The sequence below is a fragment of the Equus quagga genome, chromosome 7, assembly GCF_021613505.1.
Source record: "Equus quagga isolate Etosha38 chromosome 7, UCLA_HA_Equagga_1.0, whole genome shotgun sequence".
Classification (NCBI taxonomy): domain Eukaryota; kingdom Metazoa; phylum Chordata; class Mammalia; order Perissodactyla; family Equidae; genus Equus; species Equus quagga.
Genome location: NC_060273.1, coordinates 33,128,590 through 33,154,796, shown reverse-complemented (window position 1 = coordinate 33,154,796; position 26,207 = coordinate 33,128,590). Strand labels below are relative to the sequence as shown.

The window sequence follows — 26,207 nt, the reverse complement described above, 5'->3', positions numbered from 1 at the left end:
ATTCTGTTCCATTGATCTGTCCACCTGTTTTTGTACCAGTACCATGCTGTTTTGATTACTGTAGTTTTGTAGTAAGTTTTGAAGTCAGGGATTGTGATGCCTCCTGTTTTGTTCTTTTTTCTCAGGATTGCTTTAGCAATTCGGGGTCTTTTGTTGCCCCATATGAATTTTAGGATTCTTTGTTCTAATTCTGTAAAGAATGTCATTGGGATTCTGATTGGGATGGCGTTGAATCTGTAGATTGCTTTAGGTAGAACGGACATTTTAACTATGTTTATTCTTCCAATCAGTGTACATGGAATGTCTTTCCATCTCCTTATGTCGTCATCCAATTCTCTCAGAAAGGCCTTGTAATTTTCATTGTATAGGTCTTTCACTTCCTTAGTTAAATTCACCCCGAGGTATTTTATTCTTTTTGTTGCGATTGTGAATGGTATTGTGTTCTTGAGTTCTTTTTCTGTTAGTTCGTTATTAGAGTATAGAAATGCTACTGATTTATGCAAATTGATTTTGTACCCTGCAACTTTGCTGTAGTTGTTGATTACTTCTAAAAGTTTTCCAAAGGATTCTTTGGGGTTTTCTGTATATAAGATCATGTTATCTGCAAACAGTGAGAGTTTAACTTCTCCCCCCGCCCCCCATTTGGATTCCTTTTATTCCTTTTTCTTGCCTGATTGCTCTGGCCAGGACCTGCAGAACTATGTTAAATAAGAGTGGTCATAGAGGGCGTCCTTGTCTCGTTCCTGTTTTCAGGGGGATGACGCTCAGTTTTTGCCCATTGAGAATGATGTTGGCTGTGGGTTTGTCATCTATGGCCTTTATTATGTTGAGGTAGTTCCCTTCTCTGCCCATTTTGTTCAGAGTTTTTATCATAAATGGCTGTTGGATCTTGTCAAATGCCTTCTCTGCATCTATTGAGATGATCATGTGGTTTTTATTCCTCAGTTTGTTGATGTGGTGTATCACGTTGATTGATTTGCAGATGTTGAACCATCCCTGCGTCCCTGGTATGAATCCCACTTGATCGTGATGTATGATCCTTTTGATGAATTGCTGTATTCAGATTGCCAAAATTTTGTTGAGAATTTTTGCATCTATGTTCATCAGCGATATTGGCCTGTAGTTCTCTTTTTTCGTGGTGTCCTTGTCAGGCTTTGGTATCAGCGTGATGTTGGCCTCGTAGAATGTGTTAGGAAGTGTTCCATCCTCCCTAATTTTTTGGAATAGCTTGAAAAGGATTGGTATTAAATCCTCTCTGAAAGTTTGGTAGAATTCCCCAGGAGAGCCATCTGGTCCTGGGTTTTTATTCTTTGGGATGTTTTTGATTGCAGTTTCAATCTCTTTCTTTGTGATTGGCCTGTTCAAATTGCCTGCTTCTTCTTGACTAAGCTTTGGGAGATTGTAGGAGTCCAAGAATTTATTCATTTCCTCTAGGTTATCCATTTTGCTGGCATACAGTTTTTCGTAGTATTCTCTTATAATCCGTTGTATTTCTGCAGAGTCTGTTGTTATTTCTTCTCTTTCATTTCTGATTTTGTTTATTTGAGCTTTTGCTTTTTTTTCTTTGTAAGTCTGGCTAGGGGTGTGTCAATTTTATCTTCTCAAAGAACCAGCTCTTTGTTTCATCGATCCTTTCTACTGCCTTTTTTGTTTCAATAGCATTTATTTCTGCTCTGATTTTTATTCTCTCTCTCCTGCTGACTTTGGGCTTTGTTCTTCTTTCTCTAATTCAGTTAGTTGTAGTTTAAGATTGCTTATTTGGAATTTTTCTTGTTTGTTAAGATGTGCCTGATTGCGATGAATTTTCCTGTTAATATAGCTTTTGCTGTATCCCATATGAGTTGGTATGGCATGTTATCATTTTCATTTGTCTCCAGGTATTTTTTGATTTCTTCTTTAATTTCTTCAATGATCCATTGCTTGTTCAATAGCGTATTGTTTAGTCTCCACATCCTTGTGCCTTTCTCAGCTTTTTTCTTGTAATTAATTTCTAGCTTTATAGCATTATGATCAGAGAAGATGCTTGTTATTATTTCAATTTTTTTAAATTTGTAGAGGCTTGCCTTGTGTCCCAGCATATGGTCTATCCTTGAGAATGTTCCATACGCACTTGAGAAGAATGTGTATTCTGCTGTTTTTGGATGGAGCATTCTATACATGTCTATTAAGTCCAATTGTTTTAGTTTTTCATTTAATTCCAGTTTCCTTGTTGATTTTCTGTCTGGATGATCTGTCCATTGATGTGAGTGGGGTGTTGAGGTCCCCTACTATTATTGAGTTATTTTTAACATCTTCCTTTAGGTCTGTTAATAGTTGCTTTATGAACTTTGGTGCTCCTGTGTTGGGTGCATAGATATTTATAAGCGTTATTTCTTCTTGATGAAGTGTCCCTTTGATCATTATACATTGTCCCTCTGTGTCTCTCTTTACCTGTCTTATCTTGAAGTCTGTTTTGTCTGATATAAGTATTGCGACACCTGCTTTCTTCTGTTTGCTATTAGCTTGAAGTATTGTCCTCCATCCCTTCACTCTGAGCTTGTGTTTGTCCTTGGGGCTGAGGTGTGTTTCCTGGAGGCAACAAATTGTTGGATCTTGTTCTTTAATCCATTTTGCCACTCTGTGTCTTTTTATTGGAGAGTTCAATCCGTTCACATTGAGAGTGATTATTGATGCATGTGGACTTAGTGCTGTCATTCTGTTGCTCGTTTTCTGGTTTTCCTGTGTGTCCTTTGTTTCTTGTCCTGTGTGCTTTAGCCTACCCATTGACTTCTGCAATTTCTTATTTTGGTTTCTTAGATTTTTCCTTATTTATGTTTTGTGTCTCTGTTCTGTTTTTTAGTTTAGTGGCTACCCTGAAGTTTGTATTCAGAATCTCGTGTATAACAGTCCATTTTCTGGTGGTCTCTTACTTCCTTAGCCTAGACTGATTCAGGCCCTTTCCTCCTCCCCTCCTAAATTATTATTTTCATCTCTTATTCCAACTTGTGTTGTGAGTTTGTGGTGAGAGTGATAAGATTGTCTTTGCTTTGGTGATTTCCTTCCCTTTATCCTAATGCTATAGTTGAATATTTGCTATCCTATTCAGATTCTATTTGTCTCCCTACTCTTTGTTTTGTGACCCCTTACTCCCTTTTTTTCTGTTTTCAGGTATGAGAGCCTTCTTGAGGATTTCTTGTAGTGGAGGTCTTTTAGTTGCAAATTCCCTTAACTTTTGTTTGTCTGGAAAATATTTAATTTCTCCCTCATATCTGAAGGATAGTTTTGCTGGATAGAGTATTCTTGGCTGAAGATTTTTATCCTTTAAAGTTTTGAATATGTCACTCCAATCTCTCCTAGCTTGTAAGGTTTCTGTAGAGAAATCCGCTGAAAGTCTGATGGGGGTTCCTTTGTAGGTTATTTTCTTCTGTCTTGCTGCCCTGAGTATTCTCTCTTTGTCATTCATTTTTGCCATTTTTACTACTACGTGCCTTGCAGTAGGTCTTTTTACATTGACAAATCTAGGAGATCTGAAAGCTTCCTCTGCACACATTTCTCTCTCAATCCCTAGATTTGGGAAGTTCTCTTCTATTATTTCGTTGAACACACTTTCTGGTCCATTTTCCTTTCCCATGCCCTCAGGAATTCCGATGATTCTTAAGTTGCATTTTCTCATTGAGTCAGCTATTCTCTCAGATTTTCTTCAGTTTTTTTAATTCTTAGTTCTCTTTCTTCCTCTGTCTGGAGCCATTCAGCCTGTTTATCTTCGATTATGCTAATTTTCTCCTCTATGGTGTCTACACGGGCATTCAGGGAATCCGTATTCTGTTTTATCTGATCCATTGTATTTTTCATCTCTAGTATTTCTAATAGATTCTTCTTTATAATTTCAATCTCTCTTGTGAAGTAACTCCAGAACTCGTTCACTTGTTTCTCTATATTTCCCTTTACCTCATTGAATATTTTGAGCATAGCAATTTTGAACTCATCCTCACTTAGTTTACCCATTTCCAAGCCCTCAGGACCTACTTTTGTATTTTTACTGTTTTTCCTTGTGGACTGGAGCTTTTATAAATTGCTGGATGGTAGAGGAGCGGTTTTTGCGCATGATGCTATTATTCAGTTGCAGTCACAGCCTGTTGCCACTAGATGGGGGTCGAGAAGCTTGTTTTCTTAGCCCTCCGCCCTCAGCTGCGATGGTGGCGCACAGTGCAGGTTGGGGGAGGAGGGGCACCTTCACTCACGCCGATCCGTATTGGATCAGCTCTTGCTTTCTGGTCTCCTGGGGCCCTGGCTTGCTGGGGTTCCCCCACGTGAAAGCTTTGCCCTGTTAGAGGGTTTCCGCTGCATGGGTGGTGGGAGTCCCGGATGATCCCCCAACGCACGGCCCCTCACCCGCTCCTTCCCGCACCTGCGGCAGTGATTCCAGTCTCTAGGGGCGGGAGCGAAGTTCTTTCCTACCCGGTTCCAGCTCCTCCGAGGGCGGCTCCAGCCTCTCCGCCTTCTGTCTTTTGGCTGCTGTGGGTCTCTGATGATTTCTGTTGTTAGGATTTTTTTTTTTGGTTGGAAAGCAGTTGCTCTTTTTGGTTGTAATTTGGAGGGGAGAGAGTCCCGGGTGAGCTCATGCCGCCATGTTGCTGACATCACCCTCACTGTCCGTTTTTTGATGATCTTCTCCCAGTAGGTGTGAAGGGTTTGCTCATTGTTTTCAGATTGGGTCAGATTATTAAAATCCCAGAACTGATGAGAAAAATGATGTCTTGTTGAGTCTTATTCTGCCAAGGGGCTAACAGGGCGGAGTCTCATTCTTCCCCCAGGACAGCCCTGTGGGTCTGCAAGGGGAGGGTGCAGGCTGCCCCCAAGTTGCCTCCACCTTCCTGGGCCAGTTCCAGGTTCCCCCCCTTCTCGGGGCTGCCATTTCATTTGAGTAGCCCATGCAGGCACAGGGTCTGACCAGCTTGGTGGCTCCGGTCAGCGCCACCGATCTGCCCTGACCTAGCAGCTCGTCCCCTCAGCCGGCCACAAGGCATGGCTGACTCACAACTCACAAATGAGGCAGGCCCTTATCCACCACGTGTCCCATCGGACATGGCCAACATTCCAGTGACTACCTTGGGGGGGTGCTGGCCCCAGGACCCAGTCAGGCACAGACTTCCCCAAGTACCCCAGCTCGTGCCCTCTGCTGATGAAAAGCCCTGGAAATTGTGTCCTAGGGGGACCACTCAGCTGGAGCCCCCACCCCACCCCCAGCTCCCTTGTTGGCGGCCTCAGGCTGGGACGCCCCTGACCTCCCTCCTCCAGGGTGACTCAAGGACAGAGGCCACATGGAGCGGGACGCAGAGCCTCTTGGCCTGGTCCTGAGGGGCTCTAAGCCCAGGTCACAGAACCCTATTTCCTACCCCAGCGATGACGCCTCCCTTCTATCGCCCCTCCCCACCTCGGGGGTCCTCCTTCTCCTCCCACTGGGGCTGTGGGCCACGGTGGACAAATGGGGAGCTGAGGGGTCCTTCCCTACCCCCCCATCATCCCTGTCGATGAGACAGGAGCCTCCAGGAGCGGGGAGGGCCCCAAGCAGACCTCTGAGTCCCCACTGCTGCCTGATCCAGGGGCTAAGTGGGAAGGGGAGGGTCTTCCCAGAGAGACCCCCAGGTAGCACCCCCTCCCCCAGGCCAGGCCAGGCCAGGTTCTGCCCTGGGGGATGTGAATGAAGGGGCAGCAGGGGCTGGGGGCGGGAGGGGCTTCCCAGGGTGAGGCCCGGCCCTACGGTCTGACTGGATCTGCAATCCCACTGAGCATGTACTGGCTCCGTGTCCCCACACAGGCTACTGACCCTCTCTGGGTCTGTTTCCACATCCATGGACGATGACACTCCCACCTCATGACAGATGAATGAGGAAATGCACCTGGTGCTGGCACACGATGTCCTGCACACAGTAGGTGCTCAATAACTGGAGGCCACTGTCACCAGGTCCCCAGTTATCCAGGGCGTGGCCTTTGTCCCTTCAGCCCAGGCTTAGTCCTTGATCTTGCCACCGCCCTGTCAGGAGCAGGAAGGGTCCTGGGACCAGCCAGCCAGGGGCTGGGCTGGGGGGCCCACGGTTGGGGGGCACACGCCCCCTGCCTAGGCTGCATTTGGGGTGCTCCTGATGCAGAGCCCGTCCACCCTGGGAGAGGACGCCGTGTTCCCACCCTGTCCGTGTGCTTGTGGGTGGGACACTGTGCCAGAGAACCAGCTCTGAGCAAATGGATCGAAGCGGCCCTTGGAGCCCGAGGGCCCCCTGGGCTGGGCCCACCCCCAATCCGCATGAGAATGGACCTGGGGACCCCCAGAGCAAAACGATGGGCTCATCCTCCAAATCCTCAAAGGCCTCCATGACGGGAATTGTTCAATTATGTAAAACACTCTGTCTTCATCTCCCCCAGGAGCCCAGCGGCTTCTACAGACGAGGAACCCTTCCTCCTGCCCACCAGGCCCCTCCTTCCCTACGTGGGACCCCAGAACCCTCAGAGCCCCACCTGCCCCCTGGAGACGGAGGAAGGGGGCGAGGGAGGGGCTGACCTCTCAAACTTCACCCGTGGTCCCAAGCAGCAGAACACCAAAACGAACCAGAAAAGACATCGCCCAGACCCTTCAAGAAGGGGGCCTGTGAGGGTGAGGTAGGTGCAGCTTCTGTCCCCAGGATCCTGTAGCATCACCGCTCACAGCCGGCCTGCTGCGCCCATGTAAGAGACAAAGGGACTGCCGGCCACAGCGACACGCTGCTTTTCTGGAGCTTGGGGGATGGAACGGAGTTTCCCAGAGTGCACCTGCACAGAGAAGCCAGGAGGTAAATAACCTCAGTGCTGCGAGAAGAGAAGCCCACAACATGGGGCCGGGGTCAGGCTCCATGGGGCCAAGCTGTCTCTTGGGAGGCAGCGCCCTGGACCGTGGTCATGCCGAGGACTCACCCCGGGCAAGGGTGCAGAGTCTGAGGTGGTGGCATGGGGACAATCACAGCCCCTGGGAGGTGTCTGCATCTTGGAAGGTGCTCAGGGAGGCCAGGGTGGGGTGGGGGCCAGGAAGGGTGCCCCAAACAGGGGCCGGCTTCCTTCTCCAGCCCCTGCACCCCATCAACCCAGGATGCCCAGCCCCGGGATGGCAGCGGGGACAGAGGGAGCCAAGGCTGGGCCCACCTCCCTGGAAGTCATATTCGCTTCCTGGCTGGGTACGTGCTTGAGGGTTTTCCCCTATCCCCTTGTGACTGGCTCTCTTCTGTAGAGAAGAGTCACTGGCCACCGTCCCTCCAGGGGACACTGCACACGGCATTTGCTGGTGGGACCGCACTGGGCAGGGAGCACGGCTGTCTTTCTCAAGTCTGAGGTTGCGCGCTCCAAGTCACAGCAGCCAGCCAGAGGTGACAGTTGGACAGATGTGTCCTCCTTGGTCCGAAAGGCTGAGACATGGGCACCACATTCCATTTTGAAGTGGGGACACATCAGATGTCCCTCCGGGAATGGCACGATGGGAGACAAGAGCATTGTGATGGGAGGGGAGCCAGTAAGAAGGCAAGCTTTCATGTGGCGGCCACCACTGCGGAGACAAAAGGGGACAAGCGGAATGAGGTTCCAATGTCACCTTCTGTCAATGGCCCCGAGGAGGGATGCCCCTGGAGACACAGTGGGGTGCACACGAGAGAGGCGGCACAAGAAGCAGTTTCCGTTAGGAGAAGGCGTGCTTCTGCACAGTGTAATGAAACTGGTCACTCGTGCATTTTCTCACTGGCAGTTCTTTCAAATGAGTGCGCTGGCCAAGCTCCTGGGGTTTGACCGCCCAGCCCCAACGACAGCAGCCTGGCCAGGGCCCCAGCCCGGGGTGTCACCCCTGCTAGCCCGCAGACACCTGCACATCCTAGTGGCTAAGAGAAGACACTGGAGGCGCTCCTCCTGCCCAGCAGAGCCCTAGCTCCCGGCCTGACGGCCGGGTTCTCGCACAGTGAGCATCTGCAGACGCAGAAAACTGAGGGTCAAGGGGCCGGGGGGGGCATCTCCGGCCCAACCTCACCGGAGGGATGAGGAGAGGGACCCACAGCGCATCAGAGGTGTGGCATCTCCTGCCTGACAACCGTCCACCCCATAAGGAAAAGCTGACCCCGGAGAACTCTGAGGAAGCGTCTGTAACCACAGCAGAACTGCAAACAGAAGGAGACTTTTCTATTTTCACAGACTCACGCATTTTAGTTAGAAATGAGCACTGCAGCTGTGGTACAAGAGGACTTCTCACCCCGCCGTCCAGGACGAGCGAAGCGAGCTCGAGAGTCGGAGGTCTAGTCAACTCAAAGCACAAGTGGACATACTGAGTGCAGAACCAGCAGGCAAGCGGTAACCTTTGCACCTCCCGGGGCCCTGCCCAGCTCCCGACAGAAGGGGCGCGAAGGCAGGTGCCCCAGGAAAGCACACGGGCCGTGACAGCCCAGTCGTATGGTTTGCCCCACTAGTTGCTCCTTCTACTCCTCCCACTGCCTGCCCTTGGAGGGGTCACGACCTCCAAACCCCTTCCCCTTCAGGAGCCTGGCTAGTGACGACGCCACTAGGCCCTGACATTTCCTCCTGGGTAAGGCCACCGAGCAGCAAGAACAAGTCCAAGGAGAGTGGGTGACCAGCAGCGGCGAGGAACTCATCCATGGGGGAGGCGAGTGCTCTGACAGCCGCCTACATCTCGGGTCGGGTTACCCGGGCATCATGGTGATGGCAAGGGCAGGCAGGGGGCCTTCCAAGGCCTCCTTTGTGACATCTCACTTATTTTACCTCAGGCCTCATTGTAGGGCGCTCGCTCTGGAAGACTGGTTTGAACAGGGCATGCCAAAGGCATTTGGAAATGATTTTCAAAAGATGATCGGCGTCTCTAACATCCTCTACCTGATCAGCATTCTGCCTCATTACGTCCAGTTCCTTAATCCCTCCAGGGTCGGATCCCTGACAGCTGCAGCTCAGCACGTGCCAACGAGCTCAGTCCCCACCTGGGCGTCACCGCCCTCGTGGACTGCAGGCTGACCCCTCCCGCGGCCCGGGCTCTGGGGAGACCAGGCACTGACTAGACGGGGCAAGGCCAGTGGTGAGGAAGCATGGGGCTGGGGGTGGCGAGGGGGGCCCTCCAGGGAGAGAGGTGGCAGGAAACCACACTCCTCTTTGTCAACCGCCTTCACGTGCCCTTGCGGAAAAACGCCTGGCTGTCCTAAAGGAACTCAAGTACCTCCTTATCTTCACCCACTCAAAAAAAAAAAAAAACAGAGTAGAAAAGAAAAATCACAATTGCTCTCTTCAACCAACAGGAACCCAAACCAGCACGTGGAAAGATTCGTGGATCCTCACGTGCGTTTCCCTGCAGAAGGAAATGTGGCACCAGCGTCCCCTCAAACAGGCTGGAGACTCCGAGAAACAGAGACCCCACCAGTCAGCTTCGGATCTCAAGGAGGGAGGTGAGTGACCGCCACGACTGGCGCCCGGTCAGGGACTCACCGGCTGCCGTCGCTGCACGCCTTCAGTAGCAGGAGCACACACAGCACACGCTTCTCTGTCTCTGAAACAGAAGGAACAAGTTCTCCATCCCAGAGGGAAATCTGTGACAAAGCAGCTCAGTCTACAGGAGGACGTGCTTCTCAAAGACGCCGCCAAGCTAGCGCTGCCTTTCGAGTGGCACTTGACTCGCAACACGACAGCAAGCGGAGCGAGTTCACGCGGCCCCCGTCACAGGCAGGCCGCCCCTGGCCCCCCGCGAAGCCAGGCTGCTCAGGGAAACGAGCGTGCCACCGGCCACGTCCTACCCGTGCCTCGATCTCTCACATGAGGCCAAGATTCTAGTGGAGAGAAGCGCGCAATCTATCTCACGGAGGACAAAAACCAATTCTGGACGAAAACCTTTCTCAGAGTTTCGTCAGGCTGCAGGATTCTGACATTTTGCTATAATATTCTAGGGAGAATTACAGTGTGTTTAAATACGGTACAAAGGAGATGGATGGCCTGTGAGAGGCAATGAGTCGATGAAAAAAAACAATAACACAAGTTTTAATTTCCTAACGCAGTTATAAAATGCTGACAGCAAAGGGCTTTCTGGTTTGATTAGGTCCGGAGGGTAACAGTAAGCACATCCACCTGGGGCTTACACACACACACACACACACACACACACACTCACACTCTCTCTCCCCCCTACATACTGGCAGCACACACAGCAGATTCACCTAAAAAGGAAATGTAAGGAGTTAAATTACAACTCAGCAAAGAACGAAAGTACAGGAATTAAGAATTGAAACAGCCCCTTTAAATCCTGAGCTTTAAAACAACCTACTTTTTCCAAATTAAAGACCTTCCTGGTCAGATACCGGCGCAGGAAAGAAAGGCTGGCCACGCCTCCAAAGCTGGTTTGTTTCGTGCTTCACAAAATCCGCAGAAGGACGCGGGAGGCCCCGGGCCAAGGATCACGACCCGGTAAACCCCTGAGCAGGCCCCGGCTGCTGCGCCTGACCTATCCTCCTACGCTTGCCGTCAGAATAAGTTACTCCCGACGGAGAACTGTGTAAAGCACTCTCCCCAAACAGAAACCAAGGGCTCGAGTGTATCTGCTTTTCACAACTCTGACCACAGACCAACCAGAAGTCTTCCGCCCGTCCATCTGGAGTTCCAGAAGGATCCAGCACACCTGTCAAACGATGGATCTGGATTTTCAGCTGTGCGGGCTGCTGTGTCACGCAGACAGCTGAAACGAGGGATTCCGTCACGCCCTGCCTGCACATGTTGGATCCAGGGAGACGCAGGCTGGGGGCGGCCCGGCTCACGTGTAGCGTCTTGCCGACGCCATCACCAAACCCTGAACGACGGTGGGAATCAGCCAGGAACACGCTCTCATCACTGAGTGTCCCACTGCGCTTTGCTAAGCCGTGACCTAGGCACCCGTTGTCTTGTCTACACATGGCCCAGTGCTGGCTGCGGGGAAGACAAGAGGATTCTTTCTCTTCTCTCCTCCCCAAACGAACCTGTGCCCCCCTCTCCCCCGCCCCCAAGCCCCACTCACATGTCTGCTCCCTGTTCCTGGAATTGGGGCCAGACAGGCAGGGATGACCGGAGCCACACACACCTCCTCCTTATACCCGTTTCACCTTCCCCACCAGCTCTGGATTCAGGAACCAGAACGCGGTAAGAAGGGTCGGCTCAATTCTAGAAGAGCGGCCCGTTTCAAGGTTTACTGGGGGCCCCCACAGGCCAGGGCTGGGCGCCCGCAGGACACATGTCATGCGACACTTCACACCACCCCGTGAGGCAGGAGCAGCCCACTGTCCAGGCCAGGAAACCAAGGCTCCCGGGTGACGGCCCCAGGCCCCACCACCAGTGAGGCGACTGAATCCACTCCTTTTAAGTTCAATCCCACTCTCGGTTCCACTGGATCAGAAAATACAAAGGTTTGGCCCCGACTGGCACGACTCCATTAGGCGAGTTTCCGGGTTTTGTTTCCTAGGCCCCTGCCCCCGTAGCTTTTCTCAAGTTTGGAAAAATACGACACAAGAAGAAGTTAACATCGGCATGTAGTCTGGAGCACGGCCGTCAGTGCGCGGTCCTGTGGGGCCCGTTTGAGTCCCTAGCACGGAAGCAAGGGCCTCCTGCGCCCATGGAAGCTTCGATTTCTCTCCTCTCCCCAGCTCTCCGCACAGGCCTCAACCTGGGGACAGTTGGCACAAGGAGGAGGTGCCCGGCGATGAAAGCAAGGAGAGCTGGAGGTGGGCTAGTCCTCAACAGTGGTCAGTCAGCACACACAGCCGCCGAGCCTCTCAGCCAGGGATCGCGGGCTCTCCTTGCTGGGCTGGGCACCTGGGGCAAGGCCTTTCACGGCTGGGGAGAGAAACCCTGGCAGGGCCGCTGTCATCCCACCTGCCAGCCCTGCCCGGGCCCCCTGAGGGGGCAGGGGTCACAGCACTTGAGACACCTTTCCTGTGTGCCCACCTTAAAGTTGAGGCAACTGAGGCAGAAAGAGGGAAGAGGACCCCCGCATCTTCTGGGACGACCAGAGAAAGACGAACCACGTGCCTTCGACTACGAGAAACCCGTGGTCTCTCCCCTCTCCCTTTTACCAGCCGCTCAACTGCCACAACCGAGATACAAACATGACCTGCCACGGACCCCTCTGACCAAAAGCCAGAAAAAGCGAAATGGGAGGGCAAACACAATGTTCTTATTTTTTTACTTCTATCCTTAGCTGTCACCATTCCAAAGTATCTAGAACGATCTTTCCTGCCATTAAGTCCACTTACACTCCCTCGGAACTTGACAGTGGTGTGTCTTGGTTTGGAACGCAGAGTGTGAGGTATCTGAAGTTGCTTAGATTCTGTAAAAACGACAAGGGAGGCCAGGCAACTCCTGGAACTTGTGACCACAATCTCATGACTTTGCCGAACACCTTTCTCAGACTCAAACAGAAAAGGCACACGCCACCCAGGAAAGCAGGCGCTCACAGCCCACCTCCTCCCTCTGGTGCCTCTTTCTACCTGTGTCCCGACTCCTGACCCAGGCCACAAGGGCCCGGCAGACGCTGGGCTCAAGGGAAGAGGACACCCGGGTACCCATCCCATTAATTCTGTGCCTGGTGGGCGCAGGAAGAGCTACAGGCTTTCCTAGGAAAAAAGAGTCACACAGTGATCGAACAGAAAGGTTCAAGTGGAGACCAGACAGTTTAATCAGACAAACGTGCCCCCTCTCCCTCACTCCCGGTTCCCGGGCACTCTTTCAAGTTCACCTGCTTCCAGAAGGAGAGGCTTTTAGCATCAGCAAGAACCTCTCTCTTCCAATACTCACATGGAAAACGAGCTCAGAAACAAAAGTCCACCCTGGAAGAAACCCCAGAAGAATCCAATTTGGAAAGAATTTAATTAACAAAATAAAACAGGGCAAATGGTCCAGGAGGGGCCCCAGGGAGGGCGGACTTGGCCGAGGCCCACGCCGCACCCGCCCGGCAGGCCCCGGGGAACTCTGGAGCAGAGCCAGCCTCGAGCACCAGGCCCGCTCGGCTGCCACCAGCTTCTCACGCGCGCCTCGTGATACACATTGTCAAGACCCAACAGCCGGAGTTGCTCATCAAGTGGCCTCTAGCTCTCCTATGCTGGCTTGGCACAGTAACGCATGCAAAGCAAGGTTCCAAGGGCTTCACCAAACAGTTAATTTTGGCAAAAAGAGAAAACAAACAAAAAGCTACAATTCATAAGCAGGATTAAAAGCCACTGAAGTGAAAACAATGTATTTCTCAACAGCATGGAATGAGACTACGGCTACAATCTGTTTTTCTTTTTAAGTCTCTGCCATCCTCTCCCGCAACTCGGGTCAAAGTTCATAGCAGCATATCACAAAGTCCTCTGTCAAGCTAGTGTTCTCTGCTTCAGAGATCAGAGTTCACAGGTCAAGTTCAGTCCGTCCGAAGAATCATGGGAGGATGCTCGCTGTCCTCCTCCAGCCGCAGGGCGCTGGCTTCATCTTCCAGACAGGCGCTGCCCGCCGCACCCAGCTCGTCCGTGTAGGCTGCAAAGAGACAGCGTGGTCACCTTCAGAGGCTGGACAAGGCAGAGTCCAGCAGCCAGGCGGAGGCTGGACTTGGGGACATTGGGAGGGTTTATAAAACACAGCCCACACTAAGACTCAATTTTAATCTCTCTTCTAACGAGCTTTCTGCAGCTTTAGGCAGCTCGAGATGAAGTCATTTATTTTCCAAAAGTCATAAAGGTCAAAAAGATGCCTGCACAGTAAAGAGGGGCTTCCTGGTAGGCAGGCTGCTGCGTCCCCAGGGAGGAGGAAGAGCGGAAGCCCGGCCTGCACTGGTCACGTGGGACATTCGCACACACAGACTCCAGGGCTGCCCCTAACCGGAGGGCCATGAATCTCAGAGAGCACCGTGAGGAGACCCCTCGCGTGGGAGTAGGGCTGCAGCATCACCCACTGAGGTCAGGCTGACTGCGGCAGGGGGAGGGGAGGAGACGACGCAAAAGGAGTGGAGAGGCCGCAGCCCGCATGGCTGCCCTGGCCTGGCTGCAGGGCTGCCCAGCTCCCTCAGCGGGAGGCCCCGATCGCAGGCCCGCAGCCCCGTTCCTGCCTCAGCATCCCCTCCTCGCAGGGCACCTGTCCCAAGGGGTGTCCATGCACGCCTGCTGACGGTGAAGAGCTAGGACACAGCCTGGGCAGGGTCACTGAGGGTAACGGTGCTTCATCTGAGAGGGGGTGAGCTGGGGACAGTTCACCTGCGCCCACGACAGCCTGAGCCACAATCACTACTTTTTCTTCATGACAAAGAAAACGAACTCAGCCTGCAGAGCTGACGAGAGCTCGCCTCTGTCTGGGCGCCACTGCTCTGGGCCCGCTGCAAAGTGGCAGGTGGGCGACGCAGACAGGGCGAGAAGCTCCACGCGCGGGAGTGCCGCGGGAGGCTGCCCTGGGCCCGCTCTCACCCAGTCTCACCCAGTCTCGTGGGAGACGAAGGCGCGTGAGCCCCGGCCGCGCCGTAGGTCGGAGTCACGAGGGGGCAGTCGTGAGAGGCGGAATCTAAGATTTCATTGGTCGTCTCCATACTGCCGTCCAGCCTGGGAAGCGGAGGGAAAGGGAAACAGTGAGGACGGCCTGGGTGCCAGGCCAACGCCGCCTCACGGCCTGGGCACCAGACCTGCGGTGACAAAGGCAAAGGCCCCCATCAGACGGACACTCATGTGTGCCTGTCACACTGTGGTGACTTTAACACGACCCCCTGGGTGCCTGTGCACTGGACTTTTACATGTAAGTCTGATGGAGAAAGTTATACCTAGGGAGGCAACCTTACTGTTTATTTAAGATTAATGGTCATAAACAGAATTCTAGAGAAAACTCACCTCCCACCAAACAGACGAGTACTACAGTCTCGTCAGAACCTTCAGATGATAGAAACAGAAAACCAGACTGCACCGCATCCCAGTGCACAAATGCTCACTCCTTCCTTCCAAGGAGGAAGCCTGTCCCTCACAGGGAGATGGCACCCTCCGAGAACATGCTCTACACTCTGGGCAGCCCCACGGGCGCCACCCCCGTCTTGCAAGGTGCTAAGTTCCATCCTTTGCCCCTCCTGAAGAATGCCCCCCGTCCACAGGGAGGGACGGTGTGGCGCTGGCCACATCTACTCCTCTCTGCGCCCAGGGACTGACTGGGACATGGGCAGGGAGCTGTGGGAGGGGCCTGCACCATATCACCTGCCTGGTGGGAAAGTGAAGCCCCTAGTAGCACAGGCCTGATCCTGGAGCGTGTCCCTCTGTGTCCCCAGCCCTGAGAAGATGAGCGCGCTTGCGCCAGGTGGCTGACAGCAGCCTAGCCGCAGCGAGGAGGCGACAGCGGGGTTGGGGCCGACTCACTTGTGCTGTTTCATCAGGGTGCACTCGCCCCCCTCCTGGGGGTCCAGGTTGTACATGTAGAGGTACCCGTCGGAAGCCCCCACCAATAATCGGGGAATCTTCTGAATTCTAGCGAGAATGAAAAACAGCCAAATTCTAGGAGAGTGACTTTCACACCAAGTTCTTTTTAAACTAGCAGCCTCACCTTTGGCACGGCCGGGGAAGAAACAACCCCCCACCCTCCCAAAGCCAGCACAAATTTAGTTTCGTGTGCTCCACGCGACCCACGTGGAGGAGGATATGGACCACGCCCACTGTGCTCCTGGAGGCCGGAAGGGCAAGGCCAAGGGGGTGCTCAGTGTGGATGAACGCAGCCCACAGGAGACAGGTGGGAGCCACAGCAGGTGCACGGTTTCTCTGATTGCCAAGGGTAGAGATCATCATAAACTTTTCAGCTAGCTATGGCAGTTAGCTAAAAGGATGTAAAATTACGGGCCCACAAAGACGTGCTATCACTGCGTTTTCAAGATGGTTTCCCCACGTGCCCTACTGTCCCGCACGGACGGTCCCAGTGTGGTTCCGGGGGCTCCTGCGTGTTCCGAGGCGGGAGTCAGGAGCCCCGAGCCGGTGAGGCTGCCAGCTCCGCAGCCTTGAAGGTTAAATACTGGAGATCTCACATGGTTTCTGACTTACTGATGTTTCTCATTAACACTCCACAAGTTCCCAACAGAAATGGAAGGAGGAAGAGTTTGGGATCAGAACACCGCAGAGAAATCCCTCAAGTCTCCTAATGGCGGGGTGCGCCCCGTGACTCCCTCCGCTCCGCCTAACTGACTAAACCAAGGGCCTAAGTTTGCAGGGTGTTCTCGGGCTGCCCCAGGCACTGTCACTGGCACTCTGCGACTCGACTCCTGACTGCAAGCACACAGGGCAAATGGCAGGGAGGCAACGCCCGGCTCTACTCACGTGGCCAGCGAGCAGATGTTTTTGTGACCACAGAAAGGCAGGCGGACTGTGGCAAAAGCTCGGCCCTGGTTGAACATCTCTGTTACTTGGGAGGGCAGGTAGCTGGTGGAAGCCATGAGCACCTTCCCGAAGTAGCCAGTCCAGGTGGTGGGCTCCTCCTGAGGTCTGCAAGAAGGGGACAGCAGCAGACACGTAACGCTGGATTCATCCCTCCAAGAATGGCCACATCCCACTCACACAGAGACAACTGTCAGCCCCGAAGCTTGAAAGAGAAATTTCCCATGCTCAGGAGAAAAAGGGGGGCCGAAAACAATGACCTCTTGAGACGCGAGGGATGTCGTCTGGGAAGGGCCAGAGGAGGTGGGCTCTCAGGGAACAGAAGCAGGAAGAGCCACGCTCCTCCCAGGCGGCCAGGCGAGATTGTGGCAAGCAATCAGGCTCCCCGTTTATAGCAGGTGTGAGGACGCATGGGGCCAAATTCACAGTCCCTCCACTCTTATCTTTTTAACAGGAAGTCTCAGAAAACCGTATGAGCACAAATCTCAAAGAGTGATTTCCCCGCGGCCCATTTGTGTTGCTGCTGTCCATCCTGGGTATATTTTGTACGTGGTATTAAGTGCTCCTTGAATGAGACAAAGCATAAACTAACAATACAGATCCCAGTGGGACGTTCTTTCTAAAAGTCAAGAAAAGACCACCCCTTCACCACACATTACCACTGCGGTAATACACAATTCAATCAGCTGCTTCAAAACCGAAAGCCACCTATGGCAGGGGGAGCCGCGGGCTCCTTCCCACTGGCAGTCCGCCCACAGATGCTTTCGTGTCAGGGAAGCGCTAAGAGGTGGACATCCGTACTAACCAAAAGACGTCCGTTTTCACCCTTCGCGCCTCACTCACACCTTATTCTTTTAGCACACTTCCCACACCAGAACGTCACCTTACGGGGGAAAAACTCGTTTTACTGCTGAGCGGAGAGTTGGTGACACTTATTCTAGAGCCAGCTCCAGGGTCTCTAGTGGCAAAAATGACTCAAGGCAGAATAGTGTCTGCGCCCACGTTTTCATCCAGTCAGTGGAGAAAGTGCTTTATTTTTTAAACAAGTGCATCTCTGCGACTCACTTTTCCTTCACGGCCTCGAGTTTGAAGATGTGCACAGTCTCCGTGTTGCTGGAGGCGGAGAGGAACATGCCGTCCATGCTGAAGGCCAAGGAGCAGATGCTCACGCACCTGCGGGAGGAGGCGAGGAGGTCTGAGCCACGCTGTCACCCGAGACACCGAGGGCTGCCAGCCGCCTTCCTCCAGGGACTTCAAGGTCCCAGAGAAGGAAGTTCCCACGACAGACACACTTGGTCTACTGATAGCTTTCTTGCTCCTCTCTAGCCGTCTTCTCAAAAACTTTTCTTAAGGAAGGAAACTGTTTGACAGGTAATACCACGTAAGAGTAATCTTTTAGTATATCCTTAAACAGCCAATTTTCTTTGCAATTCCAAATGACAAAGGGAATCAGGGCTTCACTAAACCATTTTTAGCTGAATTAGGCTGGATTTACAGCACTAAGGTTCCTAAAAGAAAACCCAACAATTTAAATTACAGCAGTTCCTAACACGCAAGAAGGTGAACCAGCAACCCTCAGAATGTTGAACAGAGCAAAACTTGCAACACGCTGAGGCTCTGCAGTTCAACTTAAAAACCCCAAAGCCGTCGGATCAGTCTGCATTTCCTCAGAATCCTAGGAACACGAGGTACATTTAGCCCTGTTGATCGTAGGGGTTTTATTCAATTTGCTCCGCAGTCACGGAGTGCTTACAAGGCACCCAGCCCCGCACTAACGCTTGGGGGCCCGCGGGGAGCGGCTCCTGCCTCCGTGGAGCCCCGGGAGGGGAGGCCGTGCAGACATGGAGTCTGCTGCAGGGCAAGGAGCTGTCGAGCAGGGAGCAGAGGGCTACGCTGCATGAGGGAGAGGCCGCCTGAGGCACAGACCCTCCTCGACTCCAAGGGTTCAGGAGGCCGCCAGGGCACAGACGTGACATTCCAAGCACAGCAGATGCCTGTGCGAGACCCTAATGGAGAGAGCGCACTCTTCTGCGGAGCTGGGAGAGATGGGGAAAGGGAAATGAGAGACAGCTGGAAAGGAAGGCGCCGGGAGGCCTTGTAAAGCAAGGAGTTGAGGGGTTTGTAGCTGACCCTCTAGGCAAGAGGAGGGCAGTGGAAGCTTCCAGATGGGCGTGGGCTCCAACTGTGTTTACGTCCTCCAACGACAGTCCGGCTGAAGCTGAAGGACAGAGCGAGGGGGCCAACAGCATAGACCAAGGGAGCGCACAGTTAGACGGGGACCCAACCTCGGGGCGCAGGGGCTTGGGGGTTAGGGGAGTGACCTGGGAGCCGACACCTGCTGCCAGACTCGGGGTGTGACATGCCCGGGGGAGCCAGTGTCGAGGCCCTCCAGCCCTCCAGCTTGGGCAAGGGGCGGTGCTTGGGGAGGTATTTACCGAGATGGGTGTGTGAGGGACGTGGAGTGGACGGGCACATTGTGGTGGCTGTTTCCCAGGGGAGACAGGAAAACCTCAGCAAAGCAGCTGGGTTGTACGTACAGCTGCATCGTCGCCCGCACACAGACAGAAGAGACAGTTTCGGAGGGCGTGTGGCTGAACGGAGGGGAGCAGAGGCTCCAGGGCAGCAACGAGGCACAGGAGGAGGACACAGAGCGGGAGCCGCAAGAGAAGAGAAACCCAGAGAGCCGCGGTGTCAGGAAGCCAGGGAGGGGAGAGGGAAACCAAGGAGACGGTAACAGGGGCTGGGCGTGCGGCTCTGCCGACGGCCTCGAAAACCTCTGCGCCCTCCGTGGGAACGACCCCTGGAGGAGGGGAGAGCAACAGATGGAGCGAGGGTCTCAGGGAAGGGGGGGTGACAGCTACAGGCTCTGGAAGACTTCTTGAGTACGGCACTTCCCGGTCCAACTCCCCACCTCGGGGAGGTGGGTTCTGTTAGCTGCCCGTGTGCGAGGGGACCAGAGCCCCAGAGGTGAGGTAATGCTGAGCAAGGTCACACAGCTACGGGGGGGGGGGGGGCCTGGGATCTGACCCCAGAGCCTGAGTCCTGTGGCAGATGGTCCAGGACTAACCAGGACCAACATCCCTTCCTCCTGAACAGAAAGAGCCAAGTGCAGGCAGCAAGGTTTGCAGACAGATGGGGAAGTGGACAGAGCTCCACACTGCGACTAACGGGTTTTTTTTTTTTCATTTTTGTACTGGGAAAGATTGGCCCTGAGCTAAAACCTGTTGCCAATCTTCCTCTTTTTTTTCCCCTCCCCCAAACCCCAGTACATAGTTGTATATTCTAGTTTTAGGTCCTTCTAGTTCTTCTATGTGAGCCACCACCACAGCGTGGCTACTGACAGACAAGTGGTGCAGTTTGGAGTGCGCTGAATTTTTTTTCCCCCCCTGCTTTATCTCCCCAAATCCCCCCGGTACATAGTTGTATATCCTAGTTGTGGGTCCTTCTAGTTGTGGCATGTGGGACGCCTCAACGTGGCCTGACGAGTGGTGCCATGTCTGCGCCCGGGATCCAAACCTGCCAAACCTCTGGCCACCAAAGTGGAGCGTGTGAACTTAACCACTCGGCCACAGGGCCGGCCCGTGGAGAGCGCTGAACTTTAACACTAGGCCATCAGGGCTGGCTTTTTTTTTTAAGAAAGAGCCAAAGCCATTTGCTGGGGTGAAGCGGGGGGATGGGAGAGCTGGTGACAGGTTTTCAGAGCAGAATAAGGACAGGAGCGTGCGGACTAGGCAGGAAGCTCTGAGCCTGTCGCCTGAGAGGAGGCCGAGGAACCCACACGGCCCTGGAGGGCCTGGCTGTGAGTTCTTCCACACTCGCCAGCTACGTGGCCACGCTCCACGTTCAGGTGGGGTCCCAGGCAAGTGAAATCCAGCTTGCTTATAAAAACGCCCCTTCACCTCCCAGGACAAGGCTCCGACACCTCAGCTGCCCACCCGGCTGGGCTGAGAACACCCATCTCTCACCTAGGATCCCAGCACTTCCTTAGTGTTGTCCACTTGTCTGTCACAGAGAATGTGAAACTGAAACCCAAACAGACCCCCAGAAGCAACGCTGGAGGTTTATGCACTTTACCTCTTAACTCCTCTCCGGAACTCGAAGAGTTTCTGTCCCTCTGGAATGGAAAATACCCTAATCACGGTCCCCTGGGGCATGGAGAAAAAGAAAGAAAAAAGAATTTCAGCCGAGTAAAAATAGACTCCTATTTTTTTCACATCAGACTATAAATGAGACGTGGCCCGTCCTCCGACGACACTTGCACTGGGCGGTGCGGGGGTTTCTGAGGCCCCTCCTGGCCAGTTCCCCAGCAGGCCCTTTACACAAACACCTTCACACCTTCTTGCCACAGCACACCAGAACATTCCCCTGTTCTACTGTTTACTTAATATTAATCTTTACTTTAAATCGACTCATGTGACTGACTTGAAACACAAATAGCATTGTAGTCAGATGCGGAATATAATAACTCTGTTTTCTTTAAGTCATTTAAAGTTTAAACTATTAAAAACAAATGCTGTAAGCGTGCACCACGTGTTGGGAAGGCCCACCTAACTGGACGTCTGACAGGGCTGAGGCCCGGCTGACGTCCTTTCCCACCACTGTTAAGCTGAATTACTGATCAAGGGAACTGATTAGCTGGAAATGTTACTTAATTGCCTAAAAAGGAATAAACCCAAACTAACAAAATGGTAAGACCTGCATTAAGAAAACTTGTGCAACCCAGACAAAACAAAGCATGCAGAGATGGGGAGGGGTGGCACATCCCTGCTTGGAAATGCAGCACTCTGAAGACGTCCGTTTTCCCTACCACCCCACAGGGGATCTGGGACCAGGGAGGCAGGACCCGAGCATCTGGGAGGATAAGGAAGAGAATGGCCACGAAGGTGAAAATGAGCGCCCCTTTCAACAGCTAATTATTAAAAGAACACCAGTACGCTTCAGAAATAAAGCAGCACAAAAAGAAACAGACTGCTAGAAGGGAAGGCAAGGCCTTAACACAGGCAGCACGTCAACTCTGGGGGGTAGGGAGAATTATTCAACACCTAACCTCACACTGTACAAAATTTACAAGGTTCAAACTGATAAAGATAATAACCATTAAGAATAACTGACATTTATAAACAGGAAAAAAAAACCCCAAACCAACACTTATACACGGCCTGAATGTGGACCACCAGCAACTTTTTAACAAACGACAGTAAATCCCTACAGTGGGGTCCTGTACAGCCGTTAGAAATCAGGCTGCGGATAAAATGGGTCCCTTTGAGAAAAGGTTAGATTTCAGGACAGTGATTCTCTCTGAGTGGAAGGAGACCGACTGGGTTTGTAACTCTTGACAATTAGGGGGATGAAACGGTGCATTCATATACAAAACCACCACGGCAAGGTTTTGCTCTCTGAGGCCTGAGCTTGTGGAGTTAGCTGTAATCTTCAGCGGCACACCTACTGTGTAATGCTCAAAAATGACAAGTTGTTGGTCACAGCTTGACTGCAGCTCCCTGAAAGCAGGATTAAGCCACAGACGCTGGAGTGGCCCCAGCACCTAGGAGCACAGTAGGACCAAGGCCACTGGGGGTCTAATCCCACCAGCTAAGAGGATTCTGTTAAAAAGCAATCAGAAGTTTGCTCCTTGCAGTCCAGAAAAAAATCCACTGTACTTTTACTGGCCTTGAAATTCCATAAAGCGTGTTAGGGCCTTTCTAAGATTTAATAAAAAAAATAAAGATAAAACTTTGATTAATCTAGGGATAGAATTTCAAAGCCATTTCAATACTCCCAAGGGAGAAGAAAAGGACAGATGATATTGCAATTGCCCAGCACAGTGTTTAAAAGCAAAGTCAGGCTTAGAGTCCAAGCCTCTGTTACTGCCCAGCCGGGTGACCCTGGGTAAACTACTTAACCTCTCTGAGCCCTCAACATAAAATGGAAAAATGTTTACCTTGCTGAGGGGATCAAATGAGGCAATGCATACAGAGGATCTAGCAGAATTCATGATGTTAAGTGATCCATAAAGTGATCATTACTATAGAAACTGGGTCTGAGAAGCAAGAACAAAGACCCATGTGGAAAGTTAAAGCGAAACTGGGCAGCAAGCAACTGAAGAGCAGGCACCAGGGCTCAGGAGAGAGCAAGAAGCCAGGAGAACTGAGATCTCCAAGAGAAAGAAGACCGAGAGTAGGATTTTTAGGGAGAAGAGTGGAACAGCAAAAGACAAAGATGCAGCAGGCGAGTGAGGAAGAGACTGAGGAGCCCTCAGCGTCAGAGAGGCGAAGAGAAGTGGGTTAACGGAAGGGACGCCGAAGCCACTCTGTCCCACGGGGGGAGCTGGAGAAAGGCCACACTCTTTTAACCCAGAAATTCTGCTCACTGGACGCTCTGAAGTTAACAGAGAAGCACAGAAAAGATTTATATGTAAGACAAGCACACTATTATCTATATAATATACATGAACATATTATTAACATATTACTCTAATATATTCTAAATATTAGAAACAATATCGACACCCCCCAGGGGCAATGTTTAAATAAATAAATCACAACTGAATCCTGTACAGCCTTAAAGAAATACAGTATCATGCAGAGTGAACAAAGGATGATCAATTTCACACACAGTGTGACCACACTTTGTTAAATGACTAGAGAAAGAATGGAAGGCAATTCACTGAAGCATGTTCGCGTCCCCGCTTCCCTAGCACAGTGCGTGAGCACCACGACCTGAGGCACACGGGCGAGCGCGTGGGCATGAGCGCACCTTCAGCTCTTCTCCGTCCCCGCGTGTCCCACCACAAACCCGCACTAGCTGGACTGTCCGCGGAAGCCCGCCCCGTGCAGCGCCTCTCACGACATGACGAGCGGGCTGCTATCTGGGCTTCCCCGTGAGCTGGTCGATACAAAAGCTCGTCTGGTTACTTGACGGTGTGAACAGAACTGAGAGTCTGCTGGAACCTGGGCCTAGTTTCCCCCGGGCCACGGCCGACTAACCTTCTCAGAAGCAGTGGCGAGCTTGGTTCCACTGGCGTCGAAGGCCAGCGCTGCTAAAGGACTGTCGTGAGCCGGGATCATGTTTGCAGCTCTCTGCAAGGGTCAACCAGCAAACCGTGAGCGCCAGGCAGCGAGACCAGGCCCCGTGCCCCCACGGTCATCAGGCTGAAAATGCCAACTAGCTGTGGTGAAGACACCAGTACGGTTAACAGCAATACCAAACCCACTTGATTTACTGGGGGTGGGGGGTCCAAGGAAAGACTGCTCAAAACCTTCAAGGAAGCAAGCAACGTGTGCAGAAGGCCGGGTTGTTTCCGCCACGCCTCCAGGCACGCGCACTGCGGAGCTCAGCACTGCGGGGACGGGAAGCCACCCAGAGGCAGACTCTCCCAGATGCTTTGCCATTAGGAGGAAGCAGGGAAACCGTACTGCTGAGCCGAGGACGGCAGGATGCCAGAGGATCCACAGCACTCGTTTTTGGAACAAGGCCCATTTTAAAAAGCAATCCAGGTCCAAAAGGAACCTCACCAAGTTAATGGTATCGAAGACCTGCACCTCCCCGATGGTGGCACTGCCCGGGTACGCCAGGTAGCAGTTGTCGTTGTTTATGGACAGCGCACACAAGCCTGCGAGAAACACAGGAGAACAACGCGGAGTTAGGTGGGGAGGGTCTCCGTCTTAGCTGTCAGACATAATCCAGCATTCACCTCACCAAGAACGCAGAAACCAGAGAGCTCTGCCACAACCCGGGTCGGGGCACTGCGGGGTTCTACGCTCCACCCCCTATGCCGCCACCTCAGTGACAGCGGGATGGTAAGAAGAGATCAAAGGCCTTCGCCTGGAACTGATGAGCAACCCCAAAACTGGAAGCCGCCCAGCCCAATGACTCGTGGTCACGAGAGCAGCAGCAGAAGGCAGGCAGCCTGGTTTCAGATCAATACTTCAAAAACCCGTCTCTATCTGCGGACCCTGCAGAGTCAGCTCCCTCCCACCCGCGGCCAGCGGGAAGAGGCAGAATCCGAAAGACAGGACACCTTCCCAGTCGACTCACCTGCAGGGTTGGGGGGCGTCTCCCTGATGGTGTGCAGGACCTTCATGTCCCGAATGTTGTGGATGTAGAGGGACTCCTCCAGGCACACTATTAGCCTCTGGAACACAGAGACCGCAAACAGAGAAGGGCAAACATGAAGGGCGAGGCACAATGTGCGCTCTCCACCTCACAGATGGACTCCGGGACAGACAGCCGCGGGCCTCCCAGCGCCACACACACTGTACCCCGGGGGCACTGGCCCCATCCACCAACTGAGCGGCGCCCAGAGCTGGTGGCCTGCTCCCGCGACCAGTCCTGCCGGCTGTGCTAGGACTTCCTTCCAGCTGCGACTGAATCCAATGCCACGGGAGGTGGCCAGCTGCAGCTGAGAACCCGGGGCTTGTTCGGTTTCGCTCTCGCGACACCTGAGCTGCTTTCAAACGCTGCTGTCCACTCAGGGTGGCAAGAGGAAAGTAGAAGACTAGGGGTTTTTAAAAAAGTGCACAATTTCTTCTGCACTCAGATTCCTCTGCAGGAGCCTCAGCTCTTGCTCCATTTTAAAGACGAGGGGCGCACTTGTAGCTGACGCCCCACGGGGATGCTTCACGCAGGAAGGACAACTGGGCACGCACGCGGCTCCCCTTCAGCTGGTAGGTATACATATACCTGAACGTTTTACAGTTAAAAAATGTTCAACATGGTATACCTTCTAATTTCCCATTTTAACCAACTTCTTCAGTTAACAGGTCAATTCCCAGTTTCCACCATGTTGGGGGCCTCCCGTGGGACTACGTTCCCCGGCCACCGCCCTGCAGAGTCCCTAAGAGAGTCACGTGGGCCCCGCGTCCGGCTGCTGGAGGAGCCTTCCCTGCACAGAACACTTCGCTGCAAACACAAATGCTGAAGGCCCTCAGGGGCCGCGCCGTGTTTGTGGGGAAGCACAAGCCATGTGACAGCCTCATGAAATACACTCACAGGCTCGTCACCAAGTCCATACTCTGGGCCAGACATTCTTGTGAGTTTTGGGGAACATACAGAAAAGTAGTAAGTCCTTCATTTTAAATTAAAAGTTAAATAAATGAAAGTTTAAAAAATGAAAAAGAAGATGCTAACAGATTTTTTAAAAGTAACGTTTATAAAAGGAGAAGCAGGCAAATAAACTGTGATTCGACTCTTTGGATGAGCATGAGGATATAGAGAGACAGAAGGCTCGTATCTTGAAAGATGCGGGACACAGTCTGGCAGAGGCTAAGGGCACTCGTCAGAATGGAGCGGTCTGCGCAAACCGCTGAGAAGAGAAACAGAGGCGAGTCCAGGGCACGCGGGGGAAGGCGAGCAGGTACAGGGGCCAGAGGGCCGAAGGCTGCGACACGGCCGGCTAAGGGCCCTTGGTTTTGTCCTAGAGGCGCAGGACACTCTGGGATAGCAGGCACAGTCGCGGCCGGACTGAAAACACCGCGGGTGGGACAGAGCCCACCTGGAGGTCTGCTCCCCCGAGCGCGTCACCCACCTGCCTGTTCAGCTTCACGGCCAGGATCGTGTTGGAGTAGCTGTAGTTGCAGATCTCGGTTCCTTTCTTAAAGTGGCAAACTTTCAGCTTCCTGGGAGCTTTGAGGCTAACGATGGCCACTAAGCTGCTTGAGAACAGTCTTTCTACGATGCACACATCTTCAGTATCAGCTGAAAGTAGAAGAGAAAAAATATATGTATGTATCCACGTCAACAGGCACCATGCGCTCACACACGCGAACAAGGGTCTAACGTAGACTTATGGAGAGCAGGGCACCGCTGGGCTACAGGGCGGGCGCTTGGTGACGCAGCCCGCTCCCAGAG

At 52.7% G+C, this 26,207-nt stretch overlaps 1 protein-coding gene and 1 long non-coding RNA gene across 2 annotated transcripts in view; both read right to left on the bottom strand.

The window, feature by feature from the left end:
- Window positions 1–7,377: 7,377 nt before the first annotated feature.
- Window positions 7,378–10,677, bottom strand: LOC124242939 (uncharacterized). Its single transcript, XR_006889552.1, has 3 exons — window positions 10,301–10,677; window positions 9,472–9,532; window positions 7,378–7,546 (listed from the first exon to the last, which is right to left on the bottom strand). It is a non-coding gene; the product is annotated as an uncharacterized LOC124242939 (long non-coding RNA).
- Window positions 10,678–12,652: 1,975 nt separating this feature from the next.
- Window positions 12,653–26,207, bottom strand: part of WIPI2 (WD repeat domain, phosphoinositide interacting 2) — a 34,237-nt gene continuing 20,682 nt past the window's right edge. Inside the window, exons 3-12 of the mRNA XM_046667124.1 lie at window positions 25,885–26,054; window positions 24,396–24,492; window positions 23,873–23,970; window positions 23,345–23,437; window positions 20,436–20,506; window positions 17,427–17,534; window positions 16,305–16,469; window positions 15,360–15,467; window positions 14,443–14,564; window positions 12,653–13,512 (exon numbers count right to left, since the gene is read on the bottom strand). Coding sequence (XP_046523080.1) covers window positions 13,400–13,512; window positions 14,443–14,564; window positions 15,360–15,467; window positions 16,305–16,469; window positions 17,427–17,534; window positions 20,436–20,506; window positions 23,345–23,437; window positions 23,873–23,970; window positions 24,396–24,492; window positions 25,885–26,054 — 1,145 coding nt within the window. The 3' untranslated portion in view covers window positions 12,653–13,399. The remainder of the gene's footprint in view (window positions 13,513–14,442; window positions 14,565–15,359; window positions 15,468–16,304; window positions 16,470–17,426; window positions 17,535–20,435; window positions 20,507–23,344; window positions 23,438–23,872; window positions 23,971–24,395; window positions 24,493–25,884; window positions 26,055–26,207) is intronic.